This window comes from Pecten maximus, chromosome 17, assembly GCF_902652985.1.
Source record: "Pecten maximus chromosome 17, xPecMax1.1, whole genome shotgun sequence".
NCBI classification, from domain to species: Eukaryota; Metazoa; Mollusca; class Bivalvia; order Pectinida; family Pectinidae; genus Pecten; species Pecten maximus.
In genome coordinates this window covers 28,448,586-28,473,760 of record NC_047031.1, presented here as the reverse complement: position 1 = coordinate 28,473,760, position 25,175 = coordinate 28,448,586, and the positions used below count along the sequence as shown (strand labels likewise).

At 36.5% G+C, this 25,175-nt stretch overlaps 2 protein-coding genes across 5 annotated transcripts; one reads left to right on the top strand and one right to left on the bottom strand.

Annotated features, from left to right (window-relative positions):
• Positions 1-1,107: 1,107 nt before the first annotated feature.
• On the bottom strand, positions 1,108-10,209 carry LOC117315055 (carnosine N-methyltransferase-like). Of its 4 annotated transcripts, none has more exons than XM_033869193.1 (8): positions 10,028-10,209; positions 7,176-7,377; positions 6,648-6,817; positions 5,674-5,814; positions 5,123-5,301; positions 4,027-4,140; positions 2,004-2,107; positions 1,108-1,304 (listed from the first exon to the last, which is right to left on the bottom strand). In XM_033869193.1, the coding sequence occupies exons 2-8, from the start codon at positions 7,305-7,307 to the stop codon at positions 1,203-1,205; spliced, it is 942 nt and encodes a 313-aa protein (XP_033725084.1). In that variant the 5' UTR covers positions 7,308-7,377; positions 10,028-10,209; the 3' UTR covers positions 1,108-1,202. The 4 variants fall into 4 exon arrangements, with proteins under 4 accessions (XP_033725084.1, XP_033725085.1, XP_033725082.1 ...); XM_033869194.1 differs by lacking the exon at positions 10,028-10,209 and adding an exon at positions 9,448-9,466; XM_033869191.1 differs by lacking the exon at positions 10,028-10,209 and adding an exon at positions 8,472-8,615.
• A 1,279-nt stretch (positions 10,210-11,488) lies between these two features.
• On the top strand, positions 11,489-24,201 carry LOC117315282. The gene is made up of 5 exons (XM_033869430.1): positions 11,489-11,647; positions 13,421-13,522; positions 14,602-17,160; positions 18,293-19,665; positions 20,527-24,201. The coding sequence occupies exons 3-5, from the start codon at positions 15,259-15,261 to the stop codon at positions 20,528-20,530; spliced, it is 3,279 nt and encodes a 1,092-aa protein (XP_033725321.1). The 5' UTR covers positions 11,489-11,647; positions 13,421-13,522; positions 14,602-15,258; the 3' UTR covers positions 20,531-24,201.
• The last annotated feature ends 974 nt before the right edge of the window (positions 24,202-25,175 follow it).

Sequence of the window (25,175 nt, the reverse complement as noted above, 5' to 3'; positions counted from 1 at the left end):
ACACGGACATACATTACTTACACCCTTGATTATAACACGGACATACATTACTTACACCCTTGATTATAACACGGACATACATTACTTACGTCCTTGATTATAACACGGACATACATTACTTACGTCCTTGATTATAACACGGGCATACATTACTTACATCCTTGATTATAACACGGACATACATTACTTACATCCTTGATTATAACACGGACATACATTACTTACATCCTTGATTATAACACGGACATACATTACTTACATCCTTGATTATAACACGGGCATACATTACTTACATCCTTGATTATAACACGGACATACATTACTTACATCCTTGATTATAACACGGACATACATTACTTACATCCTTGATTATAACACGGACATACATTACTTACATCCTTGATTATAACATGGACATACATTACTTACGTCCTTGATTATAACACGGGCATACATTACTTACATCCTTGCTTATAACACGGACATACATTACTTACATCCTTGATTATAACACGGACATACATCACTTACATCCTTGATTATAACACGGACATACATTACTTACACCCTTGATTATAACACGGACATACATTACTTACACTCTTGATTAAAACACGGACATACATTACTTATATCCTTGATTATAACACGGACATACATCACTTACATCCTTGATTATAACACCGAACATATATTGATAATGACATACAATTCTGACATTTACATCATACAACACGCAGGTACAAGTAAGAATGATAATGGACCTCAACCCAAGCACCAAGAGGTGGACAGCTGGCTGTAGACAGCCTATATGTCTTCCACTAGAAATGTCCACATGATATGTACAGGTGAGCAGGCTGAATACTATACATTGTACACAGGCAATATTCCTTCATGTTTTTTCACCTGAATTGTTTTCATGTGTTATTCAAATGATTTTTTCACATGAAATTCACATGATTTTTTTCATGTGAATTTCATGTGAATTGCACTTTTTTTGCCATTTTCATGCGAATTTTCAGGAAACTTAAAAAAATGTTTTAAACTTCCTTTACACTAAAATAACTGTTACTCCTGCCGTTCTGAAATCCCTTTTCATTCCTTCTGAACACACAACTTTAAGATGATTCTTGTTTTAGATAGAGACTTCATCACAATCTAAGTTTTTTTTTTTTATGAAGTTAGACCAACTTCTCCATTGGTCATAGAGGTTTCCGTACCACAAAGAAAACACTGTTATATTGATACTGAAACATACTGTCTGCACTCTGTGTGTATGAAGATTTTATGTCCATTTCTTCTTTCTGTGAAGGAATAAAAATGTAACAATAAGTACAAAATTATACATTCTATCTCCATTTGTTTGACACATATGTTTTTTTTAATTTTTACTGCCAACACTACAGAAATTAGAAAATGTCTGAACATGTTAAGTAAGACGTCAATCTGATACAGATGCTTTTTATTGTAGACAGCGTCAAATATGACCTTTGACCCCCTTAAGTGTGGATCAATATCCACCAGGGTATAATACTAGATGTTATAATACTATAATGTACTGAGGGGTTATCATTAATTCTGAATGGTATCCAACAGAATGGATAAACATAGGTATCCATCTTAATAAATTACAGTATGGAAGTTATGTAACAGATATGTAACCAACAAGATTAATTAAATCTAAGTAACAAATTTAAAAGGGTTTTACAATTATTCAGATTTCATCTCCTGAAACATACCTGCCAACTTTCCCGATTTATTTGGGAGTTTACCCATTTCAGGCTTCTTGCCCTTTCTCCGAAGCATACTGATAAAAAATAAGGTTAATTTCTCAATTTTGGGAGACCTGTCTTGATGACCTCATATGGAGCACCTATTCGTCTTGTTAGTTTCACATAGGCCTAAAACAGGTAACACTTACCAGCTAGCTGTAGGCATGTATGTAGGGCATGGGTCAGTTAATGACCTTCAACAAAGGTATTTTGATAAATTATTCAACTTACTTCAAATAGGAATCCGGTTTTTATTATAACCTTCTTGACTTGTTCATAACTTAATTCTATGGAGTGTTCATCTGCCATTTCTGCGTAGTGGTAGAGTAACGGACCTGAAAAGGCAAAAAGGGAAGAAACTCATCATTGCACGTTTGAAAAATTTCCAGTTGATAAGTTAATCATTCTCACTTTTAAAGTAAACACAGACCTTATAAGAACTGTACTAATAATCTTTATTTCTTTAAAAACACAATAATGACAAAGTTGACCCAGTACTCTATCTCCATACCTAGGTTGACCCAGTAACTCGTCACCATATCTAGGTTGACCCAGTACCCCATCATCATATCTAGGTTGACCCAGTACCCTGTCACCATACCTAGGTTGACCCAGTAACTCGTCACCATATCTAGGTTGACCCAGTACCCCATCACCATACCTAGGTTGACCCAGTACCCCATCACCATACCTAGGTTGACCCAGTACCCCATCACCATACCTAGGTTGACCCAGTACCCCATCACCATACCTAGGTTGACCCAGTACCCCGTCACCATATCTAGGTTGACCCAGTACCGTACCAACCGTCACCATACCTAGGTTGACCCAGTACACCCTCCTCACCATACTAGGTTGAACCCAGTACCCCCACCAACCGTCCCATACCTAGGTTGACCCAGTACCCTACAACCTAGTGACCCAGTAACCACAGTACCGTACACCCCTACCTAGGTTGACCCAGTACCCGTCACCATACCTAGGTTGACCCAGTACCCCCCCCCATCACCATACCTAGGTTGACCCAGTACCCGTCACCATACCTAGGTTGACCCAGTACCCCTGTCACCATACCTAGGTTGACCCAGTACCCTCACATACCTAGGTTACCCATACCCATCACCTACCTAGGTTGACCCAGTACCCGTCACCATACCTAGGTTGACCCAGTACCCCGTCACCATATCTAGGTTGACCCAGTACCCCCACCATACTAGGTTACCCGTACCCCTCACCTACCTAGGTTGACCCAGTACCCTGTCACCATTCCTAGGTTGACCCAGTACCCTGTCATCCTTACCTAGGTTGACCCAGTACCCCATCACCATACCTAGGTTGACCCAGTACCCCATCACCATACCTAGGTTGACCCAGTACCCCGTCACCATACCTAGGTTGACCCAGTACCCTGTCACCATACCTAGGTTGACCCATGTACCCCGTCACCATACCTAGGTTGACCCAGTACCCTGTCACCTTACCTAGGTTGACCCAGTACCGCGTCACTATACCTAGGTTGACCCAGTACCCTGTCACCTTACCTAGGTTGACCCAGTACCCCATCACCATATCTAGGTTGACCCAGTACCGCGTCACCATATCTAGGTTGACCCAGTACACTGTAACCTTACCTGGGTTGACCCAGTACCCTGGCACCATACCTAGGTTGACCCAGTACTCCGTCTTCTTACCTAGATTGACCAGTACCGTCCACCTGGGTTGACCCAGTACCCTGGCACCATACCTAGGTTGACCCAGTACTCCGTCTTCTTACCTAGATTGACCCAATACCACGTCACCATGCCTAGGTTGACCCAGTACCCCGTCCCCATTCCTAGGTTGACCCAGGACTCCGTCTTCTTACCTAGGTTGACCCAATACCCTGTCACCATACCTAGGTTGACCCTGTACCCTGTCACCATACCTAGGTTGACCCAGTACCCCATCACAATACCTAGGTTGACCCAGTACCCCATCACCATACCTAGGTTGACCCAGTACCCCGTCACCATACCTAGGTTGACCCAGTACCCCGTCACCATACCTAGGTTGACCCAGTACCCCGTCACCATACCTAGGTTGACCCAGTACCCCATCACCATACCTAGGTTGACCCAGTACCCCATCACCATACCTAGGTTGACCCAGTACCCCATCACCATACCTAGGTTGACTCAGTACCCCATCACCTTACCTGGGTTGACCCAGTACCCCGTTACCATACCTAGGTTGACCCAGTACCTCGTCTCCTTACCTAGGTTGACCCAGTATCCTCCAGGCTGTAGAATCTTCCAGATTGTCTCCACATAGGCTATCACATTGCGTGCTGTGTCCAGGAAAAAGACAGTTGCCACACAGTCCCATTCTTCTTAAGATAAAAAAAAACAATCACAGTAAACATTGTAAGGTAGGTCTCTGTCATATCTGGGGAATAATAACAAATTTAAAGCTTCTGTTGCTTTTCTGTAGATTGTTGGTGTGTAATTATTTAGGTTTGGACATGTTCCTAAGGTATGTTTGACAGTACATAAGTAACATTACTCTTTATGTATATTGAGGAAGGAGCTGCAAAGCCTGGATTGTCATGCTTATTGATTGGTGTAAAAATAAAAAAAATAAACATATATGACTATAAACATTATGAGTAAAATTTTGCCACTTACAAAAGGCTTAGGTTTATATCGGTACTAAGTATTTTAGATATCAGAAGGACATTTTGGAGTTGCAACCTGAGAAAAGCTTGCCAAGAGCAAACTTTTTGTTCCAGACTATTTTTATCCATAGTAACAGATCAAAATTTGAACAAACCTGGTAGCCTATTACCCCAGCATGCTAAAGACCCAATGTCAGGTTTCTAGGCCACCTGATATTGAAAAGAAGTTGTTTAAAGATTTTGGGCTTCTTGACTCCTGTAACCTTGAATAAAGGTCAAGGTCATTTATTTGAACAAACTTGGTAGTCCATTACCCCCAGCATGCTACAAACCCAAATATCAGGTCTCTTGGCATCTGGGTTTAATATTGAGAGGAAGTCATCTAAAGATTTTAGCCTATTTGACTCCTTTGACCTTGAATATATGTCAAGGACATTCACTTGAACAAACTTGGAAGCCCATCATCCCAGCATGCTACAGACCCAAAATCAAGTCCCTAGGCTTCTTGGTTATTGAGAAGAAGTCGTTTAGATAGAAAAGGTGACCCCTGACAGATAGATGCCATCACCCCGGACACTGCGCCACAGCATAAGCTCACTTGCCCTTTGGACAGGTGAGCTTGAAACAATCATTTTCTTATTAATACATCAAAATTAGGTTTCTCATATACAGCTAACAAAAGATAAAGTAACAATACCTGGCTCTCTGTATACTTCTAAGAAATCCCCTGCAGCCATGGAGAAGTTTGAATCCTCTGGAATACCTGCGGGGTTGATGTCTGGGAGTTGTGCCTGTCGTATCTGGTCCTCCGTGTATTTGTTATTACACCACTGGTGTACCCAGGGATACAGTGTCAGACTGTTTTCTTCTCGACATCTGGTAAACAGACATATCATTAGGAAGAGGCAATTAAAAATAACAATGCAAGCTCAGTAAGACCACTCATTGTTGACCTATAACCTTGACAAGGGTAAGGGGTCTTACACAGTGCAAGTTGGAAAAAATAATGTTTGCTGTAAAATCTAATGAGATTCTAAATAAAAGTTACTCTCTAAATTGGCAGCAATAACCATCAGGTACTGTAAGTATGTACATTGTACTATATTATATTATTTATTTTTCCACCTTCAAAATCCAAGGATAACAAATTGTCACCTTGTTCTCAAGGTATTGTAAGTGAATGTTATCTGTGCACTTCTTTTCCAGATTTTTTTAGGAAAAAATTACGATTTTTTTAAAAGCTCTTACTTGTTGAGGATGAAGTTTGATCCTAATAACATGAAAAGGCTCCATTCATTTCCCTGACAGGTGAAGCCTAACTTGGCAAACTCTAGAGCTAGCCTCCCTAATCCAGCTCCTGGTATCAAAACCTTCACAGAAGAACGTTCACTGTAACAAATTTTCTTTTAGAAATTAAATTCAAGTTAAGGGTAACAACAAATTATATAATTCATTTTCATTGTTTTATGAATGTATTTTGTCAAATTCTTTTATTCACAAGATATCGAAAAATGATAAAAGTCTAAGAAATTTAAGAACTTGTTTAAGTACTAAAGCATTAACTGAGGCTAATTTCAGTTTACTTTTTCCTCTTGTTAAATTAAAAAAAAGCATTTGAAATACACAAAATTAATCTGTGAAATGAAAGTTATGTGAATTATGGCTCATATAAATACAATTATAACCTGTAATATTGTTTTCCAAAAAGGTAACATGTGACAATTTAACCTGTTGTGTTGACCAATAACCACCAAATTCTCAAAGTCTTATTGTCGGACAATAAAACAACATTAGCAGATCAAACGAAATAAAACAGACATGAGTGGGCTTATTGTCAGACATGTGCTTTTTGCCTGACACAGGTTTATTAAAGGCATGGTGTATGTGTGTGTGTATGGTGTATGTATGTTTTTTTTGTAGACATGGGCAATATTATATTATCAGACATAGGTTTATATCCTGGTATGGGCTTATTACTAGACATGGACTTATTGCCAGATATGGGCTTATTAAAAAAACATGAACTTATTGCCAAGCATGAGCGTATCACTAGATACAGACATCTTATCAGACATAGGTTTATTGCCAGACATTGGCTTATTGTTAGACACAGATTTATTGCAAGACGTGGACTGGACTTATTGACAGATATTGGCTAATTGCCAAGCATGGGTTGTCAGACATGGTTACTGTCTCATAAATATGATAAAATAACTATTTACCATAGATCTATTGGGAACCTGTGTGTGATTTCCTCAATGACCGGACGGTAACAGGCATCTCTCTCCTGTTGTCCCAGGGGGCTCCAGTCTCTCACAAACTGCTTCAGAGTTGTCCGCACTTTGTCCATGTCAGCAGATGTAGGGAATGTCTTTTTAACGTCTTCTACTGACTGCAAATTTTTCACCATAAATACCTAGAGCTTTTGATCATGAGTTTAGAGTATACATCAATATCAATATCAAATTCAAAGTACATGAAAATGAATAATACAATGCAATGTTTACGCTTGCCATTTTGGAAATTGCTACCGATCAGTTGAAAAATGGAAAGTTTGTGCAGCATAAGAAAAAATGCATGATTTTCAAATTTAAAGATTTTACAAGTTTTCAGGAAAATAAACAACTGAAACAATTGGGAATTGAGCCTGAATCTGGACAAATGTATATATATATATAGGCAAGAAAAGTAACATGTAAGCATATACTAATGTGTAGACAAAAAAATGCTATTGAAAAAACGGATCTTACATCATGTATGGTTTCTTGTGTCTGGTTTTCAAACATGTACTCAGCATCCTGTAAAATAAGCTTGATGATTTCGTAGTTGTGGTCCACACATGTCCGAATATTCTCTAGATTTTCTAAAAAGTCTGGAACCATTTCCTGGTGATGTTCCGGTAGAGCTCTGTAGGATATCTCGGAGTCATTGATTCGCCTGTGAGAGTGAGTTCTACAAATAAGGAAACACAATTCAGTAGCAACTTAGAATGTGATGATCTATGAAGGAAGGGAGGTCCAAAATCAGACATAACATTTGAACCTGCAGGTAAAATCTGGCCACAATATATGAATTGGTTAGAAAGAAATTCCCTTAAGCTTGGTTAATTGAATGTAAGATAAGTAATCTAGAGGTCAGTCTGTTACATTAATGTAGGGACTCTGTTTTTTTTTAAAAATTATCAGCGTTATTGAAGGTGTATGTACATTTTTTTACATCACTATAGCTTGTCGGTCGATTTGGTTTACCCTAGTCTGAATTAATCTGTCTATGATAGTCCATATCAATATACTGTAGGAAGTGAATGATATAATCTATAAAAGATTTAAGAATACAATATTTTAAGATAGTTATTACCATTTGGGCTGTGGTAAACCAGATCAACAGGGCACATCGGTCAATAAAAATGTCTGATATTTGGGTTCAGGCTACTCCTATAACATAAGAGGCCGCTGGTCGGCTCTTTTTCTATCGGATATTATTTTGCCGACTGTGACACGTTACACGGCGCCTGTCAAAAGTATCTCGCCGTGTAAAACCTCTAACATTAACATTGTTGGAGTAGGGTTCAGGCAAGAGGAAAATAAGGCTATACTAGCAGCTGCTACCTTTTATTCTGCTTGTTCATTCTAGCTATAGGCGCCTTGTTAGTTTGCATCATAACAATTAGCCATAGACCTTTATCTAGGTGAAGTTCATAAAATCATATTAATTTTGCAACCTAAACTAAAGTAAGTGTAAAAGACTTAGCGTCACTGCTGCAACCGGGAAAAAAGGACTAAAAAAGTATCACACAGATATGATTACATGATAGGAGTAGGACAGTAGAAAATTAACATAATAACCTACAAGTTTCATAATGTTCCGTCAAATAACTTACTGACTACTGACTACATAGTTGGAAAATCAAATACAACGTCAGATAAAACTTGACAAAAATGACTTTTAATATCGCTATTGAGCTTATTGTGTGCGTTATCCTGTGTTATTATTGACATACATTAGTGCGTCTGATGCATTAAGCTCAATACACCACCTTTAATCACCTGTAAAATTTAAAGGCATTACAAACGCGGATGAAATGTTGTTTCTCGAGGTGATCGTCTATACTTTGCGTGCTGTTGTCCGCCATCTTGTAATAGTTACTTCCGGTCGACCGCTTCCGGTAATACTAACCACCCAAAGGCGCTTAATAAATATTAAACAACAACAACGACGACGACGACGACAACAGTCAATTGACCAATCGTGTTGCTACATGTTGATCTCAACTCTATTTTGTATAAGATTATCATTATCATTCACTACAAAGCCTTGTATTATAATTGCAAAAAGCTCCATAGCCATACTTAAAAGTCTGACACGGAGAAAAGAAAAATGATTTTTTAATATCTCTTTTCTTGCTACAGGACTATAGTATTGATTGTAAAATTTGCAAGTAAAGCAAATGAATTATATAAAATAAATAAGTCATTGGCACCAATTAGTAAAATGATTAGATTAACAAATCCTAGAAGGTTATAAACTGTTATGATATGAAGTTGAATATTCAAATAAAGTGGACATAGGAAATAATTGAAATGCATTTTCAACATCAGCACTACATGTATATCTCATTGAGTCCAACTTGAAATATATGTCATAAAATCGGAAGACTAACATACAATGTATAGGCCTAATCTGTTGTCCAATCCCTTGCAGTGGCGTAACAACTAATTTTCAATAAAATCGAATATTATATTGAAAATCCGAGCCTAGTAAATGACGACCATTTTGTTAAAATGCGAAAGTGAGGTTACGAGAGTGACCGGTGTCCCATTATGTATCTAGATACCAAATTTCAGCAAAATCTTACAATATCTGAAGAAGAAGAATGTTTTCGCGCAGTTGCGTTGTTAACCTACTATCCATGTGTTTCTCATCAGGGACAACTTAATGGTGTCATCAGCAGTTATTCTTTCCCCTATCGCACCATGTCTGGGTATAGTCTGGTATTTTCGGATTAGACTTGAAGCTACTTACCGCTGGCGCGGGGGCTATGTCCATAACAGGATCCAAAAAATGGTACCTTTACCGCTGTGTCAGAAATACAAAGAAAATCTCTTTGACTAACTTTAAAAACGCTTTCTATCTTTTGGCTAGTTCCTGCCGCATTATTTATGTTCAAATCATATCTACGTGTTTATTTTTTAAATACTTGGTATTCTAAAAAAAAAAAACCCAAAAACAATGACCATCAAAGCTTCAGGATTTTTTTTAAAAATGTGTACGCACTTACGTACCCGCGTATAGGAAGCTACGCCCCTAATGGTAGTGAAGAGGAATTATATGATATTATTGAAAGAATAAACTCTTGAAAATAATTAGAATGAAAACAAAAATGTTATCTTTACAAAATGATGTGGAAACCCGTGCGTACTGGCTTACGCCTGGCTACGCGCCTGCCTTGTATCAATCTAAAATATTGATAATTTTCTGTGTAAGATACTTTATTTTATATCTGTTGTGTCGATGAATATTTTGAAATCGAAATCACAGAACGACAAACACAAGATGAAACATACAATCTTTTCCCGTCTTCCTAAGGCCGCGTGTTGCTTACCTGTGACGGTTCAATCAAATTAAAATATAATAAAATTACTCTTCTTTCTTCTTGTTGATACTTTATTAAAGGTATATATAGCATACATGCATATAGCATACATCTGTACTGGCCTGTCCCGGGCGAGAGCCCAGCCCAGGACTGAGTGTCCAGGTGTGACTCCCTGGAATCCGACCAAATAGTACAGAAACATCTAGCCTTATATAGTCCTAAGTATACAGTTATGATTGATTGATACATGATAACACAGACGACGTCTGTCATATAGCCTGAGACAATATCACATAACCATGTAGAACACGTACCGTTAACATCAGATCAACTACGTCAACAGGTAAACAGAGTTAGTGCCAAAGGGCAAATATGTGTTATATAAAAGTACAGACCTAGGAATATTTGGATATGAAATCTGATATATATTTTTTAACTAAATTTTAAAATAATTTATTATATTTCATTCGTCCCTTTGTCAAAAATGATTTCAAATTAGATATAATTTTGACATCATATTTGTAAATTCTAAAATAATTTATTATGAAATATATTAATACATTACTGATAATATTGTGATTAATGAAGTTATGACGACAGTAAATTGTCATTGGCAAAGTACACACATTTAACATAAAAAGGTGACAGACATCGAATAATCTTGTAGATTAACTACAGACAATACCGTAGAGTATTTTATTTTCGCTGAAAACGTTTTAGTAAGAAAAAAAAATAAAACAAAAAATATTAAGGTGTCATTCATATAGATTTGAGGGACATACATGAATAAATTGATAACATAGCGAAGTTTAAAGGGAAATTGCTGCAGGTTGCATGGTCGATATTAATTGTATTTTGAATGGATATTGAGGAATTAACTGAACATTATTTTGTTTTAAACAATAAATGGTTTATCCACATGAACTAGCCATTAGCTGGGTGTCGGCACTATGTATGATATAAATGCCGTTACTATTACCAAAGTACATCACTTGTATTTGTATTTTTAACATGATTAAAGAAACTTAACATAAGATTATAAATCCATTGAGAAATTAAATACTGAATCACTGGATCACTGAATCACTGGAAGACATCGATATAAGTCTTATTTGACTTCTTTGATGTACATGTATCTTGATGTTTTCCCACAGCTAATGAGTCTTTCGCGACTTCACTCGAAAAAACAATTTATTTATAAAGTATTCCTTAATAATGTGTTGCTTTTGATACGGAATAAAATTCACAAAAAATAAAAGACTTTCCACATAAAAGTATATCGAGTTGTATTTTTTCCCTACCGTCGGTGGTTAATTTGCATTACATTGCGATTGGATAAAACTTAGTTATCGCTAGGGACTGTCATTCGGAGTTTCTTTTCGTCAAGTCGGCATTTAGATTAAAATGTGCATGAAGGGAGGTAACTCTAATAAAAAATGTATTGGAACTCTTCAACCTCTCTTTAAAAAGTAGGTTGCACCTGCCATATTGTGAGTCGTACCAAAAGAAGGAGGGTGCTTCTTGTTTAGGTGATTCCTGGCTAGGAGCCATACTAACAACCAAGACGAGGATATCTCCGATAGACGAGATACAATGTCTTCAATATTCGGTGCGGATATTGATATATAAGTGAGTTGTTTGTTCAGAAAACACGTCCAGACGAAAAGTCTGGAACGTGGCCTTGACCTTGATCTAGCCTCGAGTGTCTTGTTTACACATATTTAGCTGCGTATCTCTTTTGTTTGTAGTGTGTGATTTATTATTTACCACGTTTTGTCTCTGTCTGTTATGCTCGTTTACTATTGATTAAGTTTACAGTTCTAAATGTTTACGACTCGTCAAAAATTCGCAAGCTATATTTAACACTATAGGCAGTATAGTCCAAATATTTTCACACAAATAAAAGAAAATCAGAAAGCTCAGATCAAAATGACTTGTCTTTAATTTAAAACATCTATTCTTACCACATCTTGTTCTTCTTTTAAGCCCTCCTATAGCTATAGATTTATTAAATGAACAAAATAATATTGTATATTTTACTACATATTGTATTGTTACAAAAAGATTATAGATAAAACAGATGGAAGAAATATTGCACAGAATTAATTAATCTTTAATTATCACAGACATTTTACACAAGCACTAGTAGTCTAGTTATGTTTCATTAAAAAAAAAACCCACTAAAAATGTCACTGAATAATGTTTCTATCATTACTGTGTCCTACTTTCGGTTTGTGGATTAATCATCAACTGTCAGCGTCACATCAATATAACCTCAAACTCTATGACCTGGGAAATAAAAAAAATAGATTTTTTTTGAAGGACAGCAAGGCTAAAATGTAGGTTTATGTATTTGATATCTAAATATTAAGCCTATAAATGCAGACAACAGATTGCGTCGCCCAAACTGTTTCTTTCCTTTTTTGGTTTTGGTCGCCGTACACAATTTTAGTTGCTGCAGGTGAGTGGACAACTGGCCATATTGAGCACTGGTAATGCCATGCATATATACATCTCTGTAGTCCAGCTGTTGTTATTTTCATTTTCTGTTTTGACATCTGACTCATCATCTCTGTCTGTACCAGGATAAACAGGTCAAACATTGTCATTAAATGTAAGTTCCTATTAAGAAGTTAAGAAGAAAAACTCTCAATTTTGACTTTATCTTCTTTATTGTAGCAGTGGTGGAGTTTTATGTTATTAAAAACGTCAGCGAGATATCAATATCTATGTCCTCTATTTCCTCATCGCGGTATTTCACAGTCTAGTGTAACTAAGGAATAGGACCTTGAAATATGGCTGGATCACAGAATAGACGAGAGGCTGGATAAGTCAGATTGAGTTAAATTACAATATATAATTAAATTAAGAAGGAATTTTTCAGGGCGTAATTAGTTGACCAGTTTAGATGAAAATCTTGATTGGACAGTGTCCATTGTAATGTATATTACTACTTAATCAAAAACCTACATGTGTACTCACTTGTGCTGCTCTAGTACAGAATTGTGACTGAAAATTAAATAAAAAACACTTGGAATTTATATCTATTTCATCGACAAAAAAAACTTTGGTATATATCCATACTCAATGTGCAGCACCCTGAATATTATAAGGCCCAATTCTCAATGGCAATGTTTTTTTCCTAATCTAAGCAATAAAATTCCACAAAACAAAACAATGGTAGTTTAACAATTTGTCAATAAATCTGGTAGGTGACATCACATGTACACCAGCATTGACTATTCTAGGTTCACAATCTAGTACCCTAGCTTTGCTATTGGTATTGGCAGGATTTCATTTTTTTGTATTTATATTTCTTTATTATTATGGAAGCAATCTTAAATACAAAATACTTTTTGCAAGCTTTATCTTTCAATTGATAACATGAATATATTTTTTCAGGTTGATAGGAAACTGCTTTCAAAATAATGGAGTTTGTCGGCATAAAGCAAGAGCCTCACGATAATGGATATGAGTTATCTACCCCTGGTTTGTATATACCTGGTAAGTCAGTGATGTGGTTTGTATGTTAGAGTTATCCACCCCTGGTTTATATATACCTGGTAAGTCAGTGATGAGGTTTGTATGTTTAGAGTTATCCAGCCCTGCCTTGTATATACCTGGTAAGTCAGTGATGTGGTTTGTATGTTAGAGTTATCCACCCCTGGTTTACATATACCTGGTAAGTCAGTGATGTGGTTTGCATGTTAGAGTTATCCAGCCCTGCCTTTTATATACCTGGTAAGTCAGTGATGTGGTTTGTATGTTAGAGTTATCTACCCCTGGTTTGTATATACCTGGTAAGTCAGTGAAGAGGTTTGTATGTTAGAGTTATCCACCCCTGGTTTATATATACCTGGTAAGTCAGTGATGTGGTTTGTATGTTAGAGTTATCCTCCCCTGGTTTATATATACCTGGTAAGTCAGTGATGTGGTTTGTATGTTAGAGTTATCCAGCCCTGGTTTATATATACGTGGTAAGTCAGTGATGAGGTTTGTATGTTAGAGTTATCCAGCCCTGCCTTGTATATATACCTGGTAAGTCAGTGATGTGGTTTGTATGATAGAGTTATCCACCCCTGGTTTATATATACCTGCTAAGTCAGTGATAAGGTTTGTTTGTAAGATAACCCAATTCATTTGTGTGTGAATCGAAGTGGGTATCAAATTATGATGATATTATAAATTTTTAACTATTGATATGTATTTTTTAAAATGTTCAACTATTGCAACATCATTGGCAAATTTCTCATAGATACATTTAACATACTTTTGTTTTGAAATTATCAGGAAATGTAGGATATTTTTTTTGACTTTATCCATACAATTTAATTTAAACATAACCTGCTCTAATTTTCTGCCAAATTTTTAGAAATTGTTATTGAAATTTTTTTGAATTTCAAAATAAATTTTAGATTCTTGAAAGGAAATTAAAGTATGATTTCCCTTTGGCTCCCCTAATTTCAAGAACATTTTGTACAAAGTTTTTTATTCTGAAATTGCAAAATTGCTGAGTCAATTGAATAGTATGATTTTGAAACATGGCAAAGCACCATACCATTCTTTATTTTTTTCTCCTCCAGGGAATTCAAACCACCTGCAGCAGAGTGGTGGACCTCAAGGTAGAGATGAACCTAAGCTCAAACACCCTAAATTAACAACGCTTTTATTTGGAAACAAAGCAACTGCCAGCACTTCAAACAACAATTCTCATCTGAGCAAATTATTGGCCAGCAAACCAAAATATGTATTACAAACAAGCACTGAACAAAGGGCCCAATCACCTAGTACGTTACATACAACAAACCAACAAAATAGCCAATCAGCTACTATGTTACACACTACTCACCAATATAACAGCGAATCAGCAACTATGTTGCAATCATCTCACCAACAAAACAGCCAATCAGCTGCTGTATTACAAAATACTCAACAACAAAACGGCCAATCAACAAATCTGTTACAATCTAGTCACCATCTAAGTAGCCATTTAGTTGATACATTACAAGCCACTAACGGACAACACAACCAATCAATTCTTGGTTTAAAAACAATGAAGAAAGAATACAGCCAATCACCAACAATGTTACAAACTACTAACAGGCAAAGCAGCCAGTCAGCTAACTTATTACAAACCACAAACGTACAACATATTCGGGCAGCACCAGGATCAGAAAGTGAAAAGCATACAGAGACTGAATTGACTTCCTATGATAGGTTGATAAAAACAGAAGTTGAGGATGATTATGAGAGATTTCATGACAAACCAACGCTACCAGACCAAGGAAATAGTGTCCATAATCATAAATCATCGACCCTCCTCATGTCTGGAGAAGAATTCCTCAATTCTGTCACTTCTGAAATCTGGCCCGGCTTACAGCCCTTCCTTTTCAATGGATACTCTCCGTTATCAAAGTCATATACCAACTGTTGCCAAGGAAACCATTAGTAAACAGAACAACACTAGACCTGTACATGTTCCTTTGGAGACTCCAGGGTACCATGACAACAGTTACTCTCCAGTAAACTTAGAAACCATTGAGAGAGAGCCTCGGGGCAGAGCTTACACTATGGGGATAATAGAGAGGAAGGATGATTCTGAATATTTACCCTCTGTTCCACACAGGACTCGATCAAACACAGGGTCATCAGTCAGTGTTCTTCAAAAATCACATAAAAGATTATCAGACCTGTTAACGGGACCATCATCTTTACTTTCACCAAAAGCTTCACCAACTCCGGAAAAGCAAGCAGAAATACCTAAGTCTTCCCTGTCAAAGTCAGGATCTGTAAAAAGCAGTAAACCTAATAGTGCCCTGCTACAAAGACTCCTTACAATCGGGCCCAGTGTGTATGTCAGGCATGGCCCTGTGTCAGAAACCGAAACTAAAGAAACAGCCGTGGAAAATACTTCTAATGGATCTGGAAATATGAAGCAAAATAATGCTTCTAGTGCTCTCCTAACACTTCTTCGTGGACGAAAACAAAATGAAATTGAAGAGAAAACAGAAAACAGATTAGATATGCAAGCAGAACTTCAAGAACGTTTGAAATTGAGTGTTCCCCATCAAAATCCTGAACGAAAAACAACTGGTAAACTTGACGCAACAATTGAGAAACTTTCATCTATGTTAGTGGACAAAGTAATACAAGCAAAATCATCTGAAACAGAGTTACCTCCCCTTCAGGTTCCGTCACCAAGTATAGAGACTCGCCAACAGGAGTCGCCACGGCCAGTGGCGAAGGAACAACAACCTGAAAGACCATCTTTACTTAAAGCTCTTGTTAAAGAAAAAATCTACAAGGAACAGGAAAAAGTTGAAAGAGAGGCTTTCTTATTAGAAACTCTGAAGCGAAGTCTAGCTGAGCCTCGGGAAGAACTATTGGCACACCTACCGTTTCCTGGAAAAGACTTCATGAACTTTTACAAGTGTGAACACTGCGGGAAAGGTTTTCCTCATAAGGGTACATTGAAGGTGCACATGAGAACACACAGTATGGAGAAACAGGAGTTTAAATGTGATGTATGTGGTAAAGTCTGCTCGGCCAAGGGATACCTGTTGATACACATGAGGACACACCGTCAAGAATATGGTCCAAGCCAGGAGGAAGAACTTCCACCTACACGAGATGAAAATCCTCCTCCTAGTCAAAAGACAGTCGAGGAAATGAATGGATGTTCTATATGTGGGAAAACCTTCAGTGAGAGTGAGAATTTGTTGATCCATCTTCGGATGCACAGTGGGGAAAAACTTTACAAATGTGAAGTGTGTGGGAATGGATTCACACGTAAGACACAGCTCGCGATCCACATGCGGATACATACGGGAGAGAAACCGTACGAATGTGAAGTCTGTGGGAAAACATTTCGACAAAGTAACGGTCTGAATTTACACATGATAACACACAGCGAAGTGAAGCCCTATAACTGTCAGAGCTGTGGAGCAGGATTTGGCAGAAAAGCACATTATGAAAAGCACATGCGATGGCATAGGGGAGAACGACCATTCAATTGTGCTGTTTGTGGGAAGGGATTCACTGATAAGTTTAACTTGTCCACACATTTTAAAATCCACAAGCAGAAGAAGGACCATGTTTGTGATGTGTGTGGGAAAGGCTACAACCAAGCTACTCACCTGAAAGTATGTATAACAATGATCTTAACGAGGTCTAATTTAGCTTACACAATAGGAAAAATAGCTTTGTTCTAATCAATCAATCAGTTGTTGATCACATTGTCTCTGACTACATGTACATTTGAAAAAGAAGGTAAAATAATTCATCAAATTGAATGTTAATAAATAACAATAATTTGATGTAACTTAAGATGTTGAAAAACTGTTGATTATTTTTTATTAGTTGTCAAAGTGTTTTGATATATTCATTTAATTGATGATTCGTTGTTTTACCTCTGACAATGGTGATTTTTCGGTATCATGGTTTGACTATAACATTCAAACTTCAAAGATTTATTGAGGTTTACAGCAGAACTGAAAAGTGATTAAATTATAATTAACAAAATTACTATTAAAATGTGTTAATTACTAAGAAAAATCTCTACACACAGCTATAGAACACATACTCTCCCCTATCTTCCCCAGTTTGGTGAATAGATTGGTATTATAATATGCTGCAGTATACTGTATATGGTGACTTGTGATTTGTGATATTGACTATATGGAAATGGGCAGTTAAAATTTACTTAAAAGGAAAGGTGGTCGTCAACTTGTTATGGAGAAGGGGATGTAACTTATTGTAATAAACATGATTTGATGTTCTACTTTGTGGAATATATTGAGGTAATGCAAGTTAGTTTTCATCAATTCTTACTTATTAATATATTGAACATTTTTACTCAAAAGTTCCGGCCTATCACAAGGAGACTTATATAACACGAACATACCGCAGCCTCCCAAAATACACATACGCACTCACCACAAACATGCATATCGCACGCACGGGAGGCTGTCCTTAAATGACCTTAGCTGTTAATAGGATGTTAAACAAAATAAACCAAACCAAACCAAATAAGTTATCTCCCTTTACCTATCTTCTGGTCTTTTTTAAAGTTCTAGTAGATGAACCTATTGGTATTTACACAGTGTTAAAGAACATTTCAAATTGCTAAGAATGTAAAAATGTTGATAATAATTTTTGCATGAATTCAAGTATCTGAAAAACACGTTCACAGAACCTTTTATTTTCCCAAAGTTTTGTTGTGAATGTAAAACAATAACTTCACAAAGTGATTAAACTTAACGCCATATGTTTCAGAACCACATGCAGTTTCATGCCGGAGAGAGAGGATATCAGTGCAGTGATTGTGATAGTTTGTTTGAACATAAGCGAACCCTCCAGAACCACATTAAGTGTACCCATTTTGACACATACGAGAAATCTCTAACTTCAAAGACTTCCTTGAGGAAGTTCCAGAAACTACGGGCGCATGGGCAGATTGTGGAAAATACGTTTGAACAGGATCAGTCTAGTGAATCCAGCAGTGACGATAGTAACTATGACGATGACAATGACGACTCCATGTTGTCCGACGGTGATGACACGTACAGTGGAGAGGACAAATTTGTAATTAAGAACGAACCTGGGGACTGGTATTCTGATTATACAGGAGATACAGTCCAACCTGATAAATGTTTAGAGTCATCTTACGATGATGTTGGGCAGACTGGAGAAGGGGAGGAGCAGGCTGGTGAAGGGGTGGGGCAGGCTGGTGAAGGGGTGGGGCCGACTGATGAAGGGGTGGGGCAGGCTGGTGAAGGGGTGGAGCAGACTGGTGAAGGGGTGGAGCAGACTGGTGAAGGGGTGGGGCAGGCTGGTGAAGGGGTGGAGCAGGCTGGTGAAGGGGTGGGGCCGGCTGGTGAAGGGGTGGGGCGGACTGGTGAAGGGGTGGGGCCGACTGGTGAAGGGGTGGGGCAGGTTAGTGAAGGGGTAGGACAAAACATCAGTCTTGGTGAAGGCAACAATCCCTCCACAGGTTCTAGCGATGACCGACATTGTGAGAATTGGAACGGTTTACGTACAAGTCATATCAAACAGGAGGTGGTGGATGTCTACCCCGGAGAGATGGAACCAAATTTCAATGACAAAAGTCAAGGTCAGAGTCCAGATAATTTACAGAGTGTCAATGCTAGTGAGAAGGAAAATTCAGACAGAGATATCCACACTCAAGTTTTGACAGTATCAGTGGATGGAACTGTCGTGAAAACTGAACCCAATGATGATGAAATAGTCCAGGGAACAGCGATTGAGAATACTGATGATAGTTTGAACTATGACGACTTGCAATCGAAAAGAATTCAGCACTCTTTCGAGAGATCCGAAACCAGCTATCTTAACTATGTTACTGATCACTCAAACAAACGCACAATTCAACTAGATCTGTCTGTCTCAAGCACTTATGAAGGAGAGCGACGAGAATTTAACGGGATTTCTAACCATGACAGCAGTGATTCGGAACAAGATGATAGATTTTACATTGGAAAAAAATTCTTGCCTGAAAATGGTGAAATGTCTCCAGTGAAGAAGAGAAGAATAAGCCCTGAATCACCTGAGCCACTAAAGATTGAAGGCGACGAGAGCTCCTCTAAGGGAGACAACCCTGATGGTCTCCCTTTACATACAGCTAACAGGTAAAGTTTTAATAGATCACATACATGTATATTTATAAACTGTATTTAATTGATGCTATAAATCTCCAGGAAATCCTGATTTCTGTGGACACAGCACTGGAATGTTATCATTTTGATAAAAGGTTACGGGTGTTTTGGATTTCTATTTATAGCTGCAATATCTTCACATGTGTCATTAGTTTCACGTAAAGTCTGCTTTTGGAATCAGAGGCTATTAGGGCTACATATATATGATTGATTAAACATCTTGACTCTACCTGTTTTTTGAATGTTTTTTCATTTAAATTGATTACTTTATTAATGATTTTTTCTCTTCCCTGGTAATGACTATATATACAATTGTATATATTAAATACTTGATTGTGTAGGCCTTACAATGGCATCAAAACAAGTAATATATACAGTGCACTCTGTCCAAACCGGACTCTGTCCAATCCGGATATTTGCCAAAACCGGCCAAATAATTTAGTCCCAAAACTTCCCTTCTTTATTTATAGTAAATAAACTCTGCATAATCCGGACTCTGTCTATTCTGTAATCCGGCCATATATCCCGGCCCCATTTCTTCTGTATACTTAGTCTAGTAAATCTACTCTGTATATAAAAACGAAATGTGATAAAATTTGTTTTGCATAACCATTATCAAACTAAGGTTAAAGGTCAATTTCAACAGAAAATTATATGTACTATGTCAAATAAATTTTACAAAATAAATGACAATTGCAATACACAGTTTCATGGACCATTTTCTGGATTGAAATATAGTTTCATTGCAGTTACACATATACATGTATATATTGCAATCACATTCAGGGAAAATATTGAGTTTCACTGACTTTTGCCCATTTTTTTTTTCTTCAGATAATCCACAACATAATGGGGGACAGTCGAAGATGTGGAGTCCGGACATCGCTCTCCTGTTCTCAATACACCGCACATGTTGTATTTGGATGAAAAGGAGAAATGGTCTTTCTAGACAAATATTTATTGATGTTAATGCATAATATCTTCTGTTTTTACAATTTAAATAAAACCAAATTTTGAAATTTGAAGGGTTAGATCATAGATATTTGTCAAATATCATCTCAAACAAGAATCAAAACACATTTTCTCAAGGGTCTACTTAAAAGTTTACATGTGTTAATTATAACTAGCCCAATCTCTTGAAATGTATTCACTTTGTTAATTTTGAGTAAGATTTTTGTTCAATAATTAATTGTTTTGTTTTTGTTTATGTGCTTGATATCTATCTGGCTTAAAATTGAAATTTTTTTTTTTAATTTCTGTGTATATTTTTTTTTTGGAAAATAAATACAATGTGCAGTAATTTTATGGCATAGTTTTAAAAATGTTGGCTCTTATACATGTCAATTTCACTACAGTTAGTAGTTTTTACTTAATTTTTTTTTTTTTTTTACAGTTTTTGAAAATGAACTTACACAGATTTGATCAATATTGCAACCAACATTTCTTAAGTATGGGACCTGATAATTTATCAGGTATATAATCAAAACTTATTTGGTAAGCAGGAATTTTTCCAGGAATTTTTGGAGTTGGACACTGTCCTAAAATTGGGAAAATTTGTTTACATTTCAATTTTGGAAAATATGAAATTTAATAAACACCAGCCTATATTTCACATTTTGAAAATATTTTCTTCATTTTCCTTGGATCAGCATTTAATTCCCTGGTCACTAGTCATATAATCATTAGACACAGGTCCTTTTTGTGAGAGTGCATCATATTTCTGACTTCGATTAGACACAGTTGACTGATTTTGGGTAGACATTGTGCTCCTGCAGCCTGACTGATTGTCAAAGCATTTCTGCATGACTGATTATGAACTGACTATGAATGGACATTGCAGAACTTGACTGATTTTGGGTAAATACACTGTAAATTCAGCTTTTCTGCCTGAATAACTGGTTAGACAAAGTATTTCTGCATTGCTGATTTGGTTTGGTGTTGCATTTCTGCTTGACCGACTTTGGTTTGAAATTGTATTTCTACTTGAATGACTTTGGTTTGACAATATATTTCTTCTGGATAGACATTTCATATAACTCCATTTCTATGTAGGCTGAGTGGGACATATGCATTTTCTAGGAATGATAAAATATACCGAATTTGCCATTACAATGCATCTCGAGAATATTTGAGAATTGTTTGGCCTAGTCCACTGTATATAAAGTCGAATCATATATTTATTTATTTTATATTGATTTTGTTTTATGTTTATATAATTTAATTTTTTGTCAACTTTTGATATTATCAGTAATTTGTAAGATTTCTGACATGGAAGTATATGCAACGGTTCCAGGGTACAATAATGTGGATATGTGTATTATAATCGGATACGTTTTAATATTGAATTTCACAACCCTTCATATACATGTATATATTTATATCATGTACTAGCGCACTGTTAACCTGTTTTTGATTTAATCTGGCTTGGAGCAAGAATTGCTTTTGGTTTAAAAAATATATGTTATATCACCATAACATTACTATATATCTGGTAAGGAAAGTTGAAGTAAATTGACTTGTATCAGTTTGAGAGTGTGGCATCCGAGAGATTCTAGTGTTGTTTTATTGATTAGATATCTCTCATCTTTATATCATACATGAATGCCATCCATTGAATCTTGAGGAGGTATAATATAGATCAAATTGTAAGAATTGTTTTGAATAATTTAATTATCTTTTTATCTTACATCATTCAGTGTTTTTCCTGCCTGTATATCAGAGACTGAATACAGACCCAATTGTGTATGATGATTACTTTCCCAACAAAGCCATAAAAATTACCAAAACCTTTAAATCTGATATTTTTGATGTGATGGTCAACACAGCATTCAGCAGCCTATCAGCCCCATATTCCTCCTAATTCTATATATTTATTGCACATAAAATTCTCAATTCCACCAGGTGGCAGTTTCGTAAAATGGCCATTGGCCATATTAATCCTTAATTAATAATCCTGGATCAAGAATATTTACAGTATAAATATTTTACAGGTTACAGAAATTTTGAAGTGTAAGTCATTGTTAAAGCCCTGTATTCTGTAAATATCTGTGAATTACCTCCCTTGGAAAATAACCTACATATGTAATAATTTTTTTATATATTTTAAAGTAATTGCAGATAGCTCATGCCATCAGATACTGTTCTTAATTTGAATTCAGGAGTTTATTGAAATGCTTTATTTGCATATGATAGTAACAGATTGTCCATAGGAAGTCTAGACTGGACATTTAAATATATATATAGTTACTCAACTGTACTTTTACTTTCAACCATTTAGAACCAGAAATTAAAACATTAGATATAGAGGGATTGAGTGTTGATTTATGTTTGTGATGCTGAGAGGCAGATCCGAAAATATGAATTTTTTGCAATATAACTGTATTATTATTTTTCATTTGATAAAATACATAGCATGCATCTTTTAAACTACCTAAGCAGATAGTCCACCAAAGTCTCCTTCATTGTTCTGAAATTGTATTGTCTGCAGGGCTGTTTTTATTTTGCAGTCCAAACGGTAGGACCACTTAAACTGCATAAACGAACAGGTAGAGACAGGGGAGACAACTAGAACAGGACAACTAGATATGCTAATTCTACTGCTGAAATGTAAAATTGACAAATTATAAGTTATCTAGATTCATGTTACTACTTGTACTTAATTAAGAACCAAAATTATTTTACCTTGTACTGTATTTATTGTTTAATAATCCCTGTGGAACAATACACACATCTTTGACTCATATCACAAGATGTTCTTATTACATGCTAGTATTTTACTTAACACCTGTAGACATGGATGGGCTTATTGCCAGGAATGGGTTTATTGGTGGAACTCTTCTTTAATGGAGGAGCATTTCAGTGCTGGGACTCCTTCACCTTAAGGAATCTGGTGGAAATGTAGACTGAGTTTTTCTGACTGTTCAAGACACTTTACTCAAATGTATATGTATTGTTCAGTGAGGTAGCCACCAGCTACTACAATGTACAAAGAAAAACATTGCTGTTCACAAGGCAATAAACCCAGCAAACAAGATAAATGATAATGAATAATTATCAGTTAGTCTGAGGAAAAGGAAAAACTTTTCATGTCAATATTGAAAACCGAAAATTAATTTGAAAATCACTCGGTATTGAATTTGACTTTATTCGGATAAAAACTGGATTATCGTTTGAATTATATTTATATTACCTTCGACTGTTAACTCTTTTAGTCATAAGAAACTTTAGTGGACTCTGCCATTTATTCATCATTTGAAGTGAAATATAGTTAGCAAGGGTGAAAGGGTTAATAACCATATTGTGTTGTTTATTATTTAATATGCTGTTAAGAACAGTTTTAAGAAAAGTAAAAATGCAAACTAATTTTATTCGTTAAGTAATCTCCAAGAGATGTTTTCTGTCACAAATATTGTATCAATCCTATTTTTGGTTTGTAATATTGTAGAAACAAGTGTAGATTAGAAATTACCTTAGTTATCTAAAATACAATAAAGGAAATGTCAAAATCAAGTTATTGTTGATCATTTTTGTTCAATGTGTTATCAAAGCAATGGCTATGTAGTGAGTGCGTGTTCAATGACGTGTATTCGGAAGGCTTCGGAGTCTTAGCCGACATTATAGCATTATAGTGTTAGCTCACTGAATCATACGGCTGGCGACAACTACAGGACATCATACACGGTCATATTATACTAAAGGGGTGAACCAGTCCTCCCAATTCTACCCCCCCCCCCCCCCCCTCACGTCACTTTACTCTATTTTCGTGACAAAGGTACATTATGGTGACGTCATAGCACGTGTCAGCTGTCTTTCCCAGCCGAATAGCAGCAACGGGGTAACCCTGTGCAGAAATCTCCCTCGTCCGTCCAGACATACTGACAAGAATGAGTTGTGGGGTGCACCTAACAAGTTTTAATGACCTATGGACATCACACTTACTTTCCGTTCATTCCGTCGATAAAAAAGCACATGCGCAGTGAGGTTTAATGATGAATTATGGGAAAAACGCATTTGCGACGAATTAAGATATTTGCACGGAATACACCATATCCACACTATATTTCAAACGCAAACTTACACACTACTTGATATTCCGACTGGTTATTTGGGATTTGTTTTTCAGGTTAAAAGGTCAAGGCCACTGTAACTATTGGAAGAAAATTGGTTTGTCCGGAATAAGTGGACAAACCACGCGCAATCTTCACACACACTAATTCCTTCTTATTGGGACTGATAGTTTGGGACTTATCTCCATGTCAAAGGTAGAGGTCACTGTTACTATTAATAGAAAACTGGTTTACGTCTAATAACAAGTTTGGTTTGGTTTGGTTTATTTTGTTTAACGTCCTATTAACAGCCAATGTCATGTATCGCTGACGTGCCTGGTTTTGGAGGTGGAGGACGGTCAGTACCAGGCAACTGTCCCTTGTGGTTTCGAACTCGCGACCCAGAGGTGGAGGGCTAGTGATAAAGTGTCGGGACAC